Consider the following 16,778-nt stretch of genomic DNA (forward strand, 5'->3'; position numbering starts at 1 on the left):
GCCGAAAAATTGTGAGTGATCCCCTTATCAGCCAGAAAGTCTTCAAAATCCTTGTTCTTGAATTCCAGCCCGTTGTCACTTCTGATGTTTCTTACTGTCTTCTTTAATTAGACCTCCACTTGCTTTATGAACATCTTCAGCTTGGGAGTTGCATCTGATTTCTGTTTAAGAAAGAAAACCCAAGTGAAGCGTGAAAAATCATCTACAATAACCAGAATGTACTTACTTCCACCGATACTTTCTATAGCAGAAGGTCCACACAAATCAATGTGTAATAACTAAAGTGCTTCCACTATTTTAGTATTGATGCGTGTAGGATGGCTTTTTCTGCTCTGCTTACCCATCTCACATGCTGCACATAAATGCTCCTTTTCGAACTTAAGAAGAGGAAGACCTCGAACATGATCACCAATCACTAATTTATTGATATCTTTGAAGTTGAGGTGAGATAGACGTCGATGCCATAACCAGCTTTCATCGGTGTTTGCCTTTGACAGCAGACAGATAGCTGGTGTCCCCTGAATTGGATTAAGATTTAGAGGATACATTTCTCCTTTTCGTGCAGATTTCAGCAGAACCTTCTTGGTTTGTTTTTCAAATACCTCAGACCCCTCATCATCGAATGAGACCTTCAACCCTGTGCCCACAACTAATTGTGATACACTGATGAGGTTGTGCTGCAATCCCTCTACATAAGCCACTTTTCTGATAGAGAAGTCTCCATTAGTTATCATCCCATATCCTTTGATTGTGCCATAGGAATTGTTTCCAAACTTCACAGATCCACCATCTTTTAGAGACCGAAACTCCCTTAGCTCCTCCTTTCTCGCTGTCATGTGACGCGAGCAGCCACTGTCTATATACCATTCGTCGTCAAACTGCTTGTCACTGATTACCTGCAAATTCAAGCAGATTTAGGAACCCAAAGTTTCTTAGGTCCTAGTGAGTTTTTTACAGAGAAAGGAATGACTATAGAAGCATCAACTAAATAAGTTCGTTTAACAAGAATGATTTGATCTTTTCTTTTGATGGTAAACACCTTGATTTTTGTTTTATCTTCTTTAAATTTTAGTGTATCTTTTGGTGTTGCTTTAGATGGTTTAGTGTTTTTCATTTGATTCCTACGTTTAGTGGAAGATCTCTTATTTTCCTTCTCGGATTCTGATTCCAGCTTTCCTTTTCCTTTGATGTCCTTTAAAGAATTTGTTTCATCTTGAGACTTGGAGGATCCATAACCAGAATTAGAACCGAAACTAGGTTGAGGACCGAATCTGGTTTTGGGACCGAAACTAGGTCGTGGACCGAATCTGGTTTTGGGACCGAAAGTATGTTCTGCACCGAGACTCGACTTTCAGTTCTGAGACTTGGAATAAAATGAATTTGGGCTTAAATTATCCTTCATATGTTCCTTTCCCTTGTCCATGGTTTCTTTTCTAGGAGGCTTATAGTTAGGATTTTGAGAATTCCAATGTCTTTTCCGTTCATTCAGATTCGAGGCATATCTTTGATTTCTGAGACTTTTCTGTTTGGCTAGCTCCTTCTGAGATTTGTGAACATTGAAGCTGGCATGTGGTTTCTCCTTTTGAGTTGCAGTTGTCTTACCTTCCTCTATACTCTCCTTAGTTTGAACTTTCGGTGCTTCCTGTCTCTTGAGTAGACCTTTCGGTTCTTCCCTCTTGATTGGAATATCGGGTTCATCAAATGGTTCATCAGGATCATCTTTAGTTCCGCTTGTGCTGGGAATATCGAAACTAGAAGGTTTATTGATGGGTTCTGGTATGTATCTTCCTTTGACTCTCTATGTGGTTTTCTCAGACAGTCCCACAGTCTCATCTGCATTATCAATGGGAGCAGACCAGAAATAGTCTTCGCATCCTTCAGCATTATCCTCGTCAACCATTATCCTTAATTATGTTGTTTGTCTTTGAGTGATACCGGTTACAGCATAAACCTGATTTGGCACGGTCTGGACCTTTTGGTAGACCAAGGCTTTTTCCTTGAGTTTCGGTTTCTGTTCTTTTGACAGACGAGAAAACTCAACTGAGTTTTCTGAAATAAGAGGTTTTTTGTTCTTGGTTTCATTTTTCACAAACTTAGAACAATCAACTACATCCTCTACTGAGATTTCACTCATTTCACTCTCCGCATCAAATTCAGACGAATTATCTAAGTTTATTTTGTTATCTTTAACAATTTTGGCATTTGACTCATCGAATGTTTGTATAGTTTCAGTTTTAATCTTTAACCTATCATTTTTATCTAAGATATCTTTTAACATACTTTTATGTTCCTTAGAATCGATGAAAGTTTCTATCTTATCCAAACCTAGCCTATACACCGTGGATGTTTCTTCAGAGGATACTTCTGATTCACACTCTGCTATAACATCATCTTCCTTAAATTCAAGAAAGGGTAAAATCATTTTATGTATTTTCTTTCCAATCTCACAATTTAGATGTAATTGAGCAATATTAGTATAAAGACGCTTAGCAATTAAACAGAAAACATTTCTTTGTTTTAACGATTTTAAATTATCTCTCTGCAAATAAATACTTTCATCCTTAGCCCTAACTAACTCTGCTTCCTTCTGCTCAATCTAGATCCTCCTTTCCTCACTTTTTGAAGACACCCTGCCGAGTTGGTCAGTTAGGTTAGAGTTTGCTAAGCGGGTTTGCATGAGGCTACTACTTAGGTTGGAAAATTTAAAGTTTAATTCATTTAATTCTTCTATATATTCAGTTTTGGGAATTTTAAGAGACTCAAGGGTAGAATGTACCTTTTTGATCAATCGATCGCAGTCGTTGATCTTTTCACTCACCGGCTTGGCTGCAAAACATTTGTTATCTGTCAGGTTCGGTTCCATATCTGCATTTTTGGTTGATGGACCATGGGTGACGATAAAGCACTTTCCCCCAGAACCTTCATTCTTTGCCGCAAACGCGTTTCCATGAGTGGGTCTTCTAACCTCTTCGTCTTCAGAGTCAGTTGACCAGACTTCTACACCACCGAACTCATCTTCCCCTGCATTCTCTTGTACAGTTAATGCATTCATTGAGCTGTTGGACGTCTTTTTCTTCTTGACTTCTTCTAATTTGCGCATATAATATGCTTCGTCATCTTCACCCTCTCTTTTCTCAGCTATCTTTCTCAACATGCAATCTTTGGCAAAATGGTTCTTGACGTGACAATAGTTGCAGTCGTATCCAGAGTCTCCTGCAAGCTTGTTCTCCTTTTCTTCAACCTTCAGTGAAGAGACTTTCGGTTCATCCTTCATTTTCTCAGAACTGTAACTTCCCTGCCAATTTCGGTTCTTGTTGGTGGGAAATTTTCTTCTTGCGAACTTCTTTGGATTTGTGATCATTAAAGCATACTCCTCACTTGTAAGGTCACACTCTGATATGTCTGATTCTTCTTCTTCCTCAACTGTACTTTTTCCTTTAGAGACAAGAGCCAGCGATCCCACACCAGAGACCACTTTCGCTTCCTTAGTTACAACACTTTCATGGGACTTTAGTATCCTAACTAGTTTCGCCAGTGAGTAGGATTTGAACTGTTCATGCACCTTCACAGTGGAAACCACAGCCATCCATTCTGGTCTTAGCCCGTTCATGAATGTAACTTTCTGCTCGATCAGCTTCCTTTCTATCCCATGCTTGATCATCTTACTTAAGAGATGATTGAACCGATCAAATGTCTATATGAGCTTTTCTTCAGGTTTCTGTTCGAAAACTCCGAATTCTGACAGCAACAGAGTTTGAATGGAGTGTTCCAGATCTTCATCAGTTGAGTAAAGTTCCTTCAACCTATCCCAGATCTCTTTTACAGTTGTGCATGAACCTACAAGCCGAAAGGTGTCAGATTGCAGGGCAAATCTTATCATTCGCATGGCTTTAACATTACACAAGATCTTGTCCTTCTCATCCGGTGGCATCTTCTGAGCATCTGTCACCAACTTGTTGTAATCCTTCTGCGTCTTAACAATCGTGTTTGTCTCTGAATGAACAAACGGTCCAAGAGTGATAGCTTCCCATATGAGATAGCCATTGTCTTCAGATCCAACCACGTAATCTTCAAAGTGATGAGCCCATACTTCATAGTCTTGAGTGTAGAGTATGGGTACTCTGGTTATTGATCCGATGCTGTTTGATATGTTAATCGGGTTTGTATGCATATCATCGTGAGACATGGTGAGCTGCTAGAATCTAACCTGTAAACTTGAGATTAGGGTTTTATCAAAAACAGAGTAGTCGTCGTTAAGAAGACGACAGCTTCGATAAAAGCGGAAACCCTAAAGGATTTCGAATACAGAAGTAATGTGTATTGATTACACAGTCTCCTGCTCTGATACCAATTGATAGAACAATGTTCTTTCAGGATCGTATGATTCTAAGCAAGATATTTAATAAGAACGAATTAAAGAATACAAGTATTGCACTGAATATATCGAATGATTAATGCAATAACACCCTAGAAGAGCTCGATAAAGAACTTCAATTTGTAGAGGCGTTTAGGGTTACAAGAATCAACGTAATAGACTATTCTGATTTATACGCATACATGCATGCATATATATATTATAACCCTAACAACTTATCTAGATAACAATGAAACTAATCTAGATAAATACGGATGGATAAGCCCAATCCGACTACAAAACTCAAAAGCCCAAGACGCAACACTAAAATACTTAACAATAATTTAATGTCATTATTTCTTATTTTAACAAATTTAAAGTTCGTTTGATTATTTTAATATTATTCTTTAAACGAACAGGTGAAAGAAAGTGTCGTCTCGTGTTTTGAAATTTAAAAACCGCAAACACCTCGTGTCTTAGAAGTTCACAACCAAACTTTTATGTTTGGGTCGAAAAATCACCCAAAAACCGTGAACTCATGCATAAGCATGAGTTTACTCCCCAAAAACTAGTCATTTTGTGTTTACTCCCCATTTACCAAAAGAGTAAACTCCAAAAATCCTCTCAAGTATCATCCTAGAATTAATTCAAGATCTTCAAACTTGTAAGTGTTTTAGCCCTTTCAAGTTAGTATATCACTTAATCTAATGATTGTACATCCTTTAATCCATCCATTTATGTGTTTTGACTAGTTTTTCCAAAACACCAAGAACACACACTAAGTGTTCTTGGACTTTAAATTTATTTCAAGCTTCCACAATGTAAGTACTTCTATCCTAGAGTCATTTAAAGCTTGCTATACATATTTATACCAAGGAAAAGTCCCAAGAACACCAAATTTAGTGCCTTAGGGTGCTTTAGGGTGTCTAGATGCTTCACAATGCCTTAGGGGCTTGTCTAGATCCATCCTTGATGTGTATATCACCTAAAAGAACAAAAAAACAACCATTTATATGTTTACGGTTTGGGGATCTCCCAAAACCATAAACACCCCAAAAAGTGTTTAAATGTCCCATAAAAGTCCCATGGTTGTTCCTTATGTCTAAATCTAACCTAGACTAGTGCCATGATTGAGCTAAGGACTTGAAAACCCCCAAAATACCAAACTTATGGGTTTAAGGTAGTAAACTCATGAGTTTAAGGTAGTAAACTCATGAGTTTAAGGTAGTAAACTCATGGAGAAATGGTCCTTAGACCGTAAACTCCATTTAGGAGTGTTTTGATGCCACACAACACTTCCTAAGGCTAAATCATGAAGTAGGAATGCTTGGAATAGTTTAGAAGACTTCAAAATAACAAATGGTCAAAAGGTTAGGAGTTTAAGACCATAAACTCAAGAGTTTACAACCATAAACTCAAGGGGTGTTGGTCTTTAGGGAGTAAACTCATTTTAGAAGTGTTCCTTGAACGCCAAACACACTAGCTTTTCCCTACAACACTTAGATGCACTCCTTAACACTTATAACACTTATACAAAGTGTTTGTCATGCCCTAGAGTTTCTTGACTTGTTTATTAATTGTTTAAAGACTATTTGTTTATATACATATATCTTTATATGTTATTAGGATCTTTGTGCATGTCTAAGTCTTCACTTGACACCAAGCACTTATCCGACACTTCCTTCCGATCCACTTGCTACAGGTGAGTTCATACCCCTTAATCAATGTTTTGAATGTTTTTAAATGCTTTATGGGGGGATACAAGTAGAATCATGCTAGTTATTATATCAATCACTTGTGATTAATAAGCAGCATTCAAATGATTGGCTACTCATTAGCCATTTTACCAAACAGTTTCCTTCAAATGTTTTTCATAAACACTTTATATGTTTAAAACTCCTTATTAAACTGTACATTTTACTATGTATGTGTCATTTCAAACTCATTTACAATTATGTTTCAAACAAATGTTTCTTTATACTTAAACTGTTTTATCAAACCCATGCTTTCAAACCGTTTTATAGATTGACATCAAGTCGATCTTTTCTTAGATAATAAAACTTATTTTATGCTTTTATATTATCAATTGCGTGCCTATATATGTATAGTTATATAAGAAATGTTTAAAAGACTTAGGAAGGCTATCCACCTTATTTCCTTTTCGCTTGAGATGTGGTCTGGTGGGACATTGGGTACCCGTCCGAAGGTCGTTTAAATATTAGTTATATATCATGTGTACATATATAGTCATAAAGGTCCTTCCAGTTCATTCAATACCCTTGGGTAGCAAGGGTATACTTCCATGTTCATACGTGCCAGTTACATTACTAGTAAGCTATTGTATGGGTAGTTTAGGAAGATACTAGAACTATTACTAGAACACGATATCATACAATGAGTCAGTTCATTCATGAGGCAATACTTGCTAGATAGAGAGAGAACACACGTCACAGCTAGTACACACAGTAAGTTACTATACATTTACATAGATACATCTACATGAGTACATTTACATAGATACATCTACATGAGTACATTTACATGATTACATTCACATGAATACATTTACATGATTACATCTACATGAATACATCTACATGAGTAAATTTACATAGATACATCTACATGAGTACATTTACATGATTACATTTACCTGAGTACAGTTACATAGATACATCTACATGAGTACATTTACATGAGTACACTTACATAAGTACGTTTACATAGATAACATATGATGAATTAATAGTACATTTTATATGTATAGATTCTGTTATATAATCCTCATTCTTATCTTCACTTTGTGATACAATCACATAATCGGCGAGATAGATTGGATTTAATATCCTAGTACCAAAGGATACTTGTGGGATTAACCATCCCTAGAATCTCTGTTAGCTACAGAGGTAAAAGCACATCCACGGATGTCAACGGTTGATACCAGTATAGGTATACTTTAAGGGACTAACTATTCTTATACCCAGCTGTTAACAACAGAGGTAAATGTACATCTACAGATGTCTTCAGTTAACACCGTTAGTTACCCTAGTACCAAAGGGTAATACTTAGGTTATTTATATTATTACCTTTATCTTGTGACCCATTCACATAAGCGATGAGGTGAATTATATTTGAGTATCTTAGTACCAAAGGATACAATTTCTTATAATAATAATAATAATAGTAGCACAGTTAAGTCTTGGTAGAAGACTACATTTAGAACAGTTAAGTCTTGGTAGAAGACTACATTTAGAACAGTTGGGTCTTGGTAGAAGACTCCCTTTTAATATAGTAGGAATTATAGGGATTTCTAGGGTTTTTCAAACGTTTACAATTGTTTTACAAACATTTTCATACTTACACGAACTTTCTTTCAAACATTTTCACGTCTTTCATTACATGTCAAACAAATACTTACATACAAATTAAGACACATTAATACTTATGATCTCACCAGCTTTAAAGTTAATACTCTCTTTCAAAATAACTTGTATACTCAGGTCAACAGTAGACAGGTACCGATGCAAGGTTTAGAGAAGATGGAGCTCGTTCAAGACTCATCTTTCATTTTGTTTATACTTTAGTGTCTATTATAATTTGACAGAACACTTGTATTAAAATTATATTATTAATGCAATGGATGATGTTGTTGCTTGTTTACTACTTTTCATTGTTGTGATACTGTACATGACGTCCTCCGCCCCAGAACGTTTCGGCCGTTCTTGGTTTTGGGGTGTGACAATATGGAAAAAGTCACCCCTAAAACAAGTTTCATTGCAAGATTTTCTTTTACATAAACAAGCGCTTGTGTAACCATAGTGATTCGATATTTTTTGTCCAACGGCTGCTAACAACGACATCAATGTCTAGATCAATTATTGATATTCAAAGTCATCTACCTTGGAAAATTATATAATGCATCGTTTGAAGCAAATAAGGCATCATACAAGCGTGGGTATTACCTTGTTTATGAGATATATCCTGAGTTAGCTACAATTGTGAAATCATTCTTATATCCAAACGAAAAAAAGCGATTAAAGTTTAAGTCGACCTAAGAATCAGCTAAGAAGGATATCAAACGAGCCTTTGGTGTTTTAAAAAGACGTTGGCGGGTACTCTCAGTACCAGCATGATCATTCGAGCAAAAAAAGAGTAAGTAGTCTGATGTATACATACATCATATTGCATAATATGATTATTGAATATATAGGAAAGATGATTTGTCACTGCAATAAAAATGAGAATTTTCCAACATTAAAAGGAGTGAATAATGGTACGCCCAAATACATGGTAAACAAAGGGAAGTATACGACCAAGTTGGACACAACATTCTTCGTGTTGATTTGGTGGAAAATGTCTTTAATGCTTAAGTAAATCCCGATGCTGACGATTTTTACGACGATACAAATGACGATTCACACATGTTTGTAGATGATTCGGGCGAGGATTACGATGACGTTATGACCGACGATGATTAGGCGTGATGGACTATTCTACTATGTTTCGATTATGTTTTTATTTATTTATGTTTTTTTAGTATGTATTTTTTAATTAATGAAATAGTTTCATTTTATCAAATTTCATATAATTACATTTTATCAAATTACATTTTATTTAATTAAAAACAAACAAAAAGTATGGTGAAGTATGATACCATTTCTATCAGTTTTGTGGAGTGAGAGGAGGGTGAGAAGAAAATGATGTAACGCTAATAGAACATGCTGAAAATATAATAAGACGTGGTACCAAACCTACCGGCCTAATCATTAACAGTTACTTATATTCCATCAACGATAAAACATGGATCTATGTTAGTTCTACAAAACAATTAAATTACATCATGGGTGCGACATAACTTATATAACGTGAACATAAAATTAACATTGTAGTCTTCCATTCATACACAATGTGAACTTGATAAACATATATTGTGAAACAAAAACAACAACAATTTTAAACATATACTAATGAACAATACTAATTTCATTATGATATTAAAAAGATCAGATGTATATTTTTTTTTTGAACGGCGAATAAATGATATATATTAAACAAAAACCAATAGCCAGTAGCTACAGAAGTACAGGAAAAAAGAAAAATAAAAGAGTAAAACTATTTACAGCAACAAAATGAGAGAAAGGAGCATGTAACAGCTAGTAAAAAAGGAGAGGAACTCCATTCCATCCAAATTTTTTCAATTTGCCCCTGTATTTGCACCATTCAAACACCTGTAGTATGATTAAATCTGCCGTTTTTGTAGGAGAAACATTTGTTTTGTTGAAGAGTTTCTCATTGCTAGCCAACCATATATTCCAAAATGTCGAGTACTATATAATCCTTGTATGATACAATGAATATCAACTAAATGATATAAAGTATAACATGACAATTCAATTAATTGAAAAAGTAATCTACCAATAAATAAGTTATTAGAAATCCAAAGATTTAAAAACTAAATATTAAAATTTAATTTTTTATATTAAAGAACATATTAAGTAGCGGTGAGTCGTATGTCCACTTGTTTCAAAATAAGGCGAAAGCCGTCCACATGATACTGCATGCGCCGTTCCACAGACACCCAATCCCACACCGCAAAACCGCTACCTTTCTTCCACATCACGCGAGTTTCACATTGCCAACATGGCCTATACTTCAATGATACGTGTCCTTTTTTCATACATTAACTATTTTTTATAAGACGCCAAACATGATGTGGCATGACACGTGTCACCTTCTACCTCTCCCTTCTTCGCGACTACTAACATGGCTTCTTCACTCTCTCTGCTCCTCCCCACTCAATTGCTGGTATTGACTAATCATGGAGGCGATTAATGGATCGAGTTCAGAAAATGCCGGGGAAGATCACCGGATGTTGGAAGCGGCGGAGGCGCTGGCGGCGTTAAGTCATGTTGGTGAATCGGTTAGTGAACGAGTCAAGGCCGTATCAAACGCTGGTAACTCGTGTTTTGACTCAATAGAATCGTCCTCGAAGCGTCCCATCAATGTCGATAAGGTTTCTTATTTACCTAATTTTCATCGATGGCCATGTAATTATGGTGTTTTAATTACTATCAGTGTTTTGAATTGTTACTTCGTATTTACCATCACCTTCACAAATCACATCGTTCACTTTACTTATTGTTTTTTTATATCCATGGTCAATTTTGACAACCTGTATAGCAATTGAAAAATGCAACATCGAGTCTAATGGGTCACATAAATGAATGAAAGGTTCTTATCTTTTCAAGATGTCACAATCTCAATTCAATAAATATGTTCTACAATCAACACGTATTTTAAATGCAACAAATAGTTAACTATCATTTGTCTTCTTCAATCTTTATGGTGTCAATATAAATCACTAACAGGTCCTTGTCTTTTCTCAATATTTTATTAATTGCAACTTGCATTAAGTAAAAGATCAAACCGGGTACTCTATGAAATAGTGCGAGGAGCTTCTACTTAATTTGGTTGTAATTTTCCAAAAGAAAAAAAAAAGTAAAAGATGGACTTCTATATTAATAAAAAGTTACCTCATTTATTTTTGTCAGCAATCGGAGAAGACATGCATCTGGGCTGAAAAACCGGTGAACAATGAATGGAATACTGAACTTGCGTCAAATGTTTCTTATTCCACAAAATATTCAACTTTAGGTGGCAGGAGACATAGAAGGACTTTGACCGAGGTAACAAGATCTGTCTCCTTTTTAGTTGTATGCCTATCTCTATTTATTTTCTTGCAAAAATGGGTTATCTCCAAAATGAAATTCATCTACACAGCTAGATGAGTAGTATAAGAATCAAGAACCATAATTAATGGGTCATTGTATATAAAAAAACATAGAAATTAAAAAAAATAAAAAATAAATATGTTTCTCTTTTTTGGGGTCTTTAGGGTTCTTTCACCAAAAGAGGGTCCAAAAAGGTAAATAAAATTTTGTCCTATGGTGCCAGTAGGAAGATAAGTAGATAATATTAATGAAGTAGAAATATTTGGTAAGATGATATTGAATCTCTCACCCAAAAAATACTTAAGGGGGGACCTGACTATAATTTTTTTTTCTTTTTTGTTTACGAGAGCTCTTAAATTGAAACTCGTATATTATGTCAGAGTTGTTCTAGTCGTTTCAGACATATTTTGGGCCTTGGACGAAAGACAATAAAAGACCCTTAAAATACATAAATTTTATTAATTTTTTTATAATAACTCAACAGTTGAAAGAAAATTACTTATACCAGCATCTAAATAACATTTTTGATTACAAAAAATTTATACATATATGATCCCTATATATATATATATATATATATATATATATATATATATATATATATATATATATATATATATAATAAAGTCTACATAAAATTTTGGCCCCTTTAAAATATGGGCTTTGGACGATCGACCTTATCGTCCAAGCGACGGACATGCTATAGATCTTGAGATCGCTTTTCTAAATATATCCATCAATATTTATGCCTAGAACTTTCTTGATGCAGGCGGAAAAGGAAGCGCGTAAGATACGCAGAGTGCTGGCAAACAGAGAGTCAGCTAGACAAACAATCCGCAGGAGGCAGGTATTGTATTTTAGAATTTTTATTTCAAGATTTTTATTATGTAAGATAATATGTATATTAGATAAAAGAGTTTTTTCTTTTTTCATTACTGAAGTTTTTCTTAATTTATGATGAATTTTCAAGGCCATATATGAGGAGCTGGCCAGAAAAGCTGGTGATCTAGCATGGGAGAACAAAAATTTGAAAAGGGTTGGTCTATTTTTTCCTGCATTATTTTCTTTAAAATTTCATGTTTTGGATTTATGACAAGGATTTGTCGCTTTAAGTAGCGTAGTTTTGCATTTATAGCCTTATAGATAGTATGCTTTGGTTCCTAACATTAATATCGTGGACCTTACGAATCTAAATTTTTCCCCACTTCCTGCACAAATCTTTCTTAAAATAGCCCCACACACTTGTCCCCTAGTAAATGTGAGAAGATATAATAATAATAATAATAATAATAATAATAATAATAATAATAATAATCTAATGGTTTAAAAACATGGAAAACACTAATTGATAAATTGTTTTCTGTTTCTAAAATTGATATAAAAAATAAACGGGCATCTTATTATTTCAAAGCTAGTTAATCGTTAAACAACTTATGGTTTCTTGTAAAAATATTTATCAGTTTATGTGGTACCAAATTTTGTTTAATAAATAATGTTTGGAATAGCTTATTAGGTACCAAAACACAATAAGTGATAGTTGTTATTTAGTATTTTGTAGATATTGTTTATAAATGAAAAATGACCGGAAAGGATATATATATATATATATATATATATATATATATATATATATATATATATATATATATATATATATATATATATATATATATATATATAAATAAGGCGAATACTAAAATTCTCGATTCTCTATATTCTTAAAAAATATTGATGTTTTTGTAAGGTGATTCCTGAAATTCTGAAAGAATATTATTGTATCACAACATCAACCAAATCCCAAAATAATTGCTATCTGACATCTCAAAAACAAAACGCAAGCAAATGATTATTAAGCAACAAATTCATAACGTTGATAATGTTAATATAACAGTAAAAAATGAAATAATCATGAACTAACCTCAATCGATATGATCAAAATAATGTTTTGTTCCAATAAAATAATGTTATTGTTCCAGTACTATTTCTTTCATGACACCATTTTTGATGACATAAAATTAATTTAATACATTAATGGAAGTTTGGTGTGATGGGAAAGTGTATAGATGATTAAATATTCAGACAATGGTTTTTTTTTTTTGCTGAAAAGGAGTTACAAGGAGAGGTATATTATGATCTCTTATTTTGCATGGTCAAGAAACAAGAATTGATGGTGCAAGGGTTATGTTTGAATGAGAAAACATGGTGGGTTTTTTTTTCATAGAACTAATAAGCAGTAGCTAGTTTAAAACAACAAAGAAGGCAAAATTAATTTGTAAGGTGTGTAATGATGGCGGCGATGGAGATGATGTAGGGTTTTGTAATGGTGATACGACAGTTAAGGCATGAAGGAGATGAGACACCTATAAGGGATGCATGATTTAAGGGAAGTTACATAATTATGAAATTTTATTTATGGTTATTAAAACATTTGTATGCAAACTTCCGATAATACCCTTGTGTAGTGGTTGGTCCAAAATTGGTTATACGTTCACACAATAGTTGAAGTTTATATATGATCCTAACTCTCTCTCTCTCTCTCTCTCTCTCTCTCTATATATATATATATATATATATATATATATATATATATATATATATTATTGATGATGAAAAGAGAAAAGTAGGTTTTTGCAATATATATAGGATTTTTTATGATTCAAATAGGGGTAAAATGGTAAAATGTTTTTCATTTATAATAACAGTTTCAAAATAAGTTAGAAGAAAACAAATTATCAAAAACTTATTATTTAGGCACATGTTTTTTTATTTCATCCAAACAACTAAAGATGCTTATTACTAATAAGCGCTTGAAATAAGCAATCCCAAACACCCCCAAAATTGTATATACTTTTGTGGTTAGATCACCTAATGAAAGTATTTCATACTGTTTTGGATTTTTCCAATTTCATATCTTGGATGATATTTTACGAACAAAATATGTCTTTTTTAGCAGCGTAAATTTGTATTCCCAAAAGCTTGGAGTGTACAAATCTAAAATTTACCTCCCTTTTGTTATTAGAAAAAGGAGATGGCTTCAAAAGAGTTGGACATTTTGAAGGTTACAAACGAATGCTTAAAAGCAAAGGTAAAAATATGATTAAGATTACGGTTAAATGCAAGAAACATCAACCTACTTTCATATTTATGTTTATTATCGAAACTTTTTTTCAATTAAAACATTGTACTTATGATTTTTTTGTAGAATTTTATAATAAACAAATAAACAAAAGTATGTTGCTATTTCTTGCAATTAACCCCTAAAATTTACACCAACTACTACATCTAATACGTGTCTCTTCTTGTAGATGATCAAGATAACGAAGATGTATGGACATACTTACTGTTCTTCATCAACAAATTCTCCGATTATGATGTGTAATCAGTCATCATTTCCCCCTTTCACATGGCCTCCAATGATTGTACTCCCTTACCCTTGGCTTTTTCCTTTTCTCCAAAATAATAACCAAAACCATCCCCATTTTAATCTAAATGAAAAACCAGTAGAGTCTTCTTCTTCCCCGGGCAATCTACTTTCTGATAGCAAGCAAATTGTGCATAAAAATCATCAAGTTCCAGGTGTTTGTTCAGTTAAAACAGTATGTGACATGGCTGCTGCAGCTGAGGCCAGGAAGAGGAGAAAAAACCTCAAAATGGAAAAGTCTCTTTTTTGCCGACAACGAAGGATGCGTTAAGTGAAGTTAACAAACAATTTGAATGAAATACTGATAGTTCTGTAAAAAGGGTTATTCTTCCAACAAACTCTTGACATGTGACATAAAGCCCAGTGTCGATCCACATTGGAATCGAAACTCCCAGTTTGTGTATAGACCGTCTGCAAAGATACTTTTTTGGTAAGTCTTAGACGGTGAATCGAAAAATGATGGTTTTGTTGATTTTGGTAATTTGTTAGGTTTCGGGTTTTTTTTATTATTCTTTCTTTTTATTAAATTTTTTGATTGTGTTACTTACTAGTTGTTGGATTATGGTGCCTGTTTCTCTTTGTTTTTGCCTCTAGAAAAAGCTTAAAGGTTTAAGATATGCTGATGTGTGCAGTTAAAGCTGGAGTGTTCCAAAGCTCTTTTCCAACCATGATAGGTATTAACAGAATTTTTTTCATCCTTTTTAATTGTGGTTTTGATGTTTGGGTAATAGACCTGCCTAAAGATGGACCTAATTGTGATCTTGATTTAGTCATTTAGAATTCCAAAATTCCACATATAAACATACATATGACAGTTTGTCGTTTGAAAATTTCTTTTTATGATATCGGGTGTTATAAAGTTGATTTTAGAGTTGACCAATTTCAATAGTTGCAAGATTTGAATTTCTTATTGGTTTAGGGATAAATGCAAGAAATAGTAATGTACTTTCATATATTTGTTAAGCATAACATCCTACTTTTATTTAATTCGATTACAGCATTGTGCTTATTAAAGCGATGAAAATATACCAATTACAACATCATACTTTCAATTTTTCATATTAACTAGGACATTATGCTTTTAAAAATCTACCCAATCATAGCAATGGATATCTGTAGATTTTTCAAAATTTTATGCTCTAATAGGAAGAATGAAAGTAGGATGCGATATTAAACAAATCATTATGGTTATAGCTTTCTACTTTATGGTGGGTTTGTAATGTAGTAAGCTCATAGATCATTTATTTTTCAGACAAAAGTTCTAATACTTTTTTTTTGTAACAGTGAATGATTGCTAAAGCCGAAGTGAAGATCCAAGTAGATGCAGAAGTAAGAACACTATTTTGTTTGTTGTTGTTGTTGTTTTTTTTTTTTTTTTTTTTTTTTTTTTTTCTTTTCTTCTGTTTGGTTAAGTGGACATGACATATTTTGATATGTATTAATTTTATTTTGGAATTGAGTATGAAGTATGAATTAGATCTAGTTATGATATGATCATGAGACGTGATTATTGCACACACTTTTCCTTTCAAGGGGTAGTGTTTATTTTGTACTACATCGTGTAATTTTAGGGTGTTGCTAAAAAAATTTAATGGGGAGACGTAGGGATGTATGTGTGGACCCATACATACCCTCATTCCCTCACAGGCACATATCCGAGTGTTCATTTGAGATTTCTTAGTTTATATATATATAAAATAATTAAATGAAAATATGTTAAATCTGTATATAACAATTTTAGCGACCGATAATTTTTAGACCGTAAAAACTTCCACCGAAAATTTTCAGCTATTAAAAGTAGATGAATCCTAATATGAATCAATTGCTTTTCTCCAATAGTTTACTGAATAAAAAACATTTGACATCATTTATTCCATGGAGCAGCAATTTATCCACATATTACTGGATTTTTTTAAAAAAACAAAAGGAAAAAGAAAAACAAGCGGTCACCCCGTGTGTACTTGTGTAACAACTTCATTAGGAATAAATTAAAATTTTGTTAAAATAAATTAATTATTTAATTAAATAAAAAATAATGGAACATAATAATAATAATAATAATAATAATAATAATATTATTATTATTATTATTATTATTATTATTATGGCAGAAACCATAATTTAATAAGATTAAATAATGAATTTGGTCAAAATGTGAATTAAGACTTAATAATATAAACTTTTATGGACCAATAGATAGAAATATTGCAAGGAAGGATTAAAAAGGTTATTATGGGTTTAACTAGTTGTTTACGTTTTCATGTGTAAAAAT

General features: G+C 33.2%; 1 protein-coding gene across 1 annotated transcript; it reads left to right on the forward strand.

Moving 5' to 3' along the window:
* The first annotated feature begins 9,890 nt into the window (after window positions 1-9,890).
* LOC145056683 (uncharacterized) lies at window positions 9,891-14,936 on the forward strand. Its single transcript, XM_079004390.1, has 6 exons — window positions 9,891-10,367; window positions 10,906-11,040; window positions 11,855-11,932; window positions 12,056-12,121; window positions 14,105-14,170; window positions 14,391-14,936. The coding sequence occupies exons 1-6, from the start codon at window positions 10,173-10,175 to the stop codon at window positions 14,775-14,777; spliced, it is 927 nt and encodes a 308-aa protein (XP_078860516.1). The 5' UTR covers window positions 9,891-10,172; the 3' UTR covers window positions 14,778-14,936.
* Window positions 14,937-16,778: the final 1,842 nt, after the last annotated feature.

This window comes from Lactuca serriola, chromosome 6, assembly GCF_051521515.1.
Source record: "Lactuca serriola cultivar US96UC23 chromosome 6, Lser_US96UC23_V15, whole genome shotgun sequence".
Lineage (NCBI taxonomy): Eukaryota > Viridiplantae > Streptophyta > Magnoliopsida > Asterales > Asteraceae > Lactuca > Lactuca serriola.

What these genes read in the sequence shown, in the direction of transcription:
- LOC145056683 (XM_079004390.1), top strand. Translation starts at nt 10,173, where the DNA reads ATGGAGGCGATTAATGGATCGAGTTCAGAAAATGCCGGGGAAGATCAC. An exon ending in GTCCCATCAATGTCGATAAG is followed by an intron (nt 10,368 to 10,905) that starts GTTTCTTATTTA and finishes TATTTTTGTCAG; the next exon opens with CAATCGGAGAAGACATGCAT. An exon ending in AGAACAAAAATTTGAAAAGG is followed by an intron (nt 12,122 to 14,104) that starts GTTGGTCTATTT and finishes TTTTGTTATTAG; the next exon opens with AAAAAGGAGATGGCTTCAAA.